We start from the raw sequence: 1,587 nt of genomic DNA on the forward strand, positions 1-1,587 counted from the left end.
ACAACGCAGAACAGACTTTGCACGACACATGACGAAGGACGATAACAGAAATCAAAAGGTCACCTGAATTTACTGCGGTGATCTAATAAATTTTGAGAGATTACGACAGGGGGCGTCAACAGAAAAATGAACACTCTAAAACATGCATGAAACTTTGTTTAGAAAAAAAGTAACTTTTTTTATTGTTCATGTAAACCGTCATGAAAGATCTGAACTTGATTTAACCACTTTGGATTGGTATTTCTTTTTTTTCTCTTCATGTCAACTCATTGATTGACAATGACATATTTAATCCGAATACTGTAACAAGCGTGGGAAGATAGTACACAATGTATTTCTTAAATGCATATACATAGTATAACTTACAGAGCACATTGACATTCATGGACTGACTGTTTGATCCGCGCCTCCAATGCTGTAACTGTTTTGTGCTGTACATGTGTAGGTACCAGCCATGTTTCTCTGTATTCTCTGTATCCGCAGTACAGCACCATTCTGTCTAAATCCAGAGTCACCTGTCTTAGTCCAGTAGACATTGGTTTGGGAAGGATTTCCATTGGTGACAGAACACGTGACAGATAGGTCATCTCCTTCTATAATGTCTTTATCTGTCAAACTGGACACAGACGGGGGATCTATAAGGTAAAGAATATTTTTTTTAATTTTTAGACTTGAACAAAATTTATCACTTGACAAAAAGCAAGTCCTGGTTTTTTTTTTTTTTAAACAAAAACCTGTGAACAAAACATGACCGGGACTCCGGTATATCCAGAGGGGGATTAAGGTGCCTTGGAAAGTTAGCATCTCGTGGTGATTAGTTACATCCGAAATACAACGTATACATAAAGTTCATAGAAAACAAAAACATATGTCCTACAATTCATGGCAGAAATCTACCCACAAAAGATCAGAACAAATTTCTCCTACATTTTTTTTGGTTATTTTAATATAACTTGGCACACAAGCTGACTACATAAAAAGATACAAAATTCTTTTCATAGGTTTGCAATTGCATGCACAAAAGTACACGTTACAAAAATCAAGGCAAAGGGGAAAAAAAAGGAAAATGTAAAAAAAAAAATTTAAAGTTTTGTATTTGAATACTGTAGACGTCTTTTAAATTTTACGTGTCTAAAATTTCACGGTTTGTTAGAAAGTAACCTTTCACGGTGGTTTTAATTTCACGGAGAATGTTTTAAATAGTCAGGTACTATGACTGTTTCTAGATAGAAATGACGTGAAATAATTATCGCGATGGCTTAAAGTTCGCGTAAAATTTTAAATCGTGAACATAGTGAAATTAAAAACACCGTAATGTTTTCCACTTCTACAGTATGGAATTTATTTCACTCGTGAGACAGGTTTTTTTTTTTTATTTTCACTTGTGCTTCGCACCATAAAAAAATTTAAAAAAATCATGTCACACTCGTGAAATAAAACCCCCTATTCAAATACAAATCATTGAATATTTCTATTTATTTTACACACTTACAGAACACATTGATGGTCATAGACTGACTGTTTGACCCTGTGCCTCCAATGCTGTAACTGTTTTGTGCTGTACACGTGTAGGTACCAGCACTGCTT

The 1,587-nt window shown here is 34.5% G+C and overlaps 1 protein-coding gene across 1 annotated transcript; it reads right to left on the reverse strand.

Annotated features, from left to right (window-relative positions):
- Nucleotides 1-393: 393 nt before the first annotated feature.
- LOC134234090 (cell adhesion molecule 4-like) lies at nucleotides 394-1,575 on the reverse strand (the record flags this gene model as incomplete). Its single annotated transcript, XM_062716154.1, has 2 exons — nucleotides 1,493-1,575; nucleotides 394-635 (listed from the first exon to the last, which is right to left on the reverse strand). Coding segments are annotated over exons 1-2 (261 nt in total), but the record flags the coding sequence as incomplete, so codon positions are not given.
- Between the last annotated feature and the right edge of the window lie 12 nt (nucleotides 1,576-1,587).

Source organism: Saccostrea cucullata, unplaced genomic scaffold, assembly GCF_032062105.1.
Source record: "Saccostrea cucullata isolate Sc308-1 unplaced genomic scaffold, CSIRO_AGI_Scuc_v1 ctg14301, whole genome shotgun sequence".
Taxonomy (NCBI): Eukaryota; Metazoa; Mollusca; class Bivalvia; order Ostreida; family Ostreidae; genus Saccostrea; species Saccostrea cuccullata.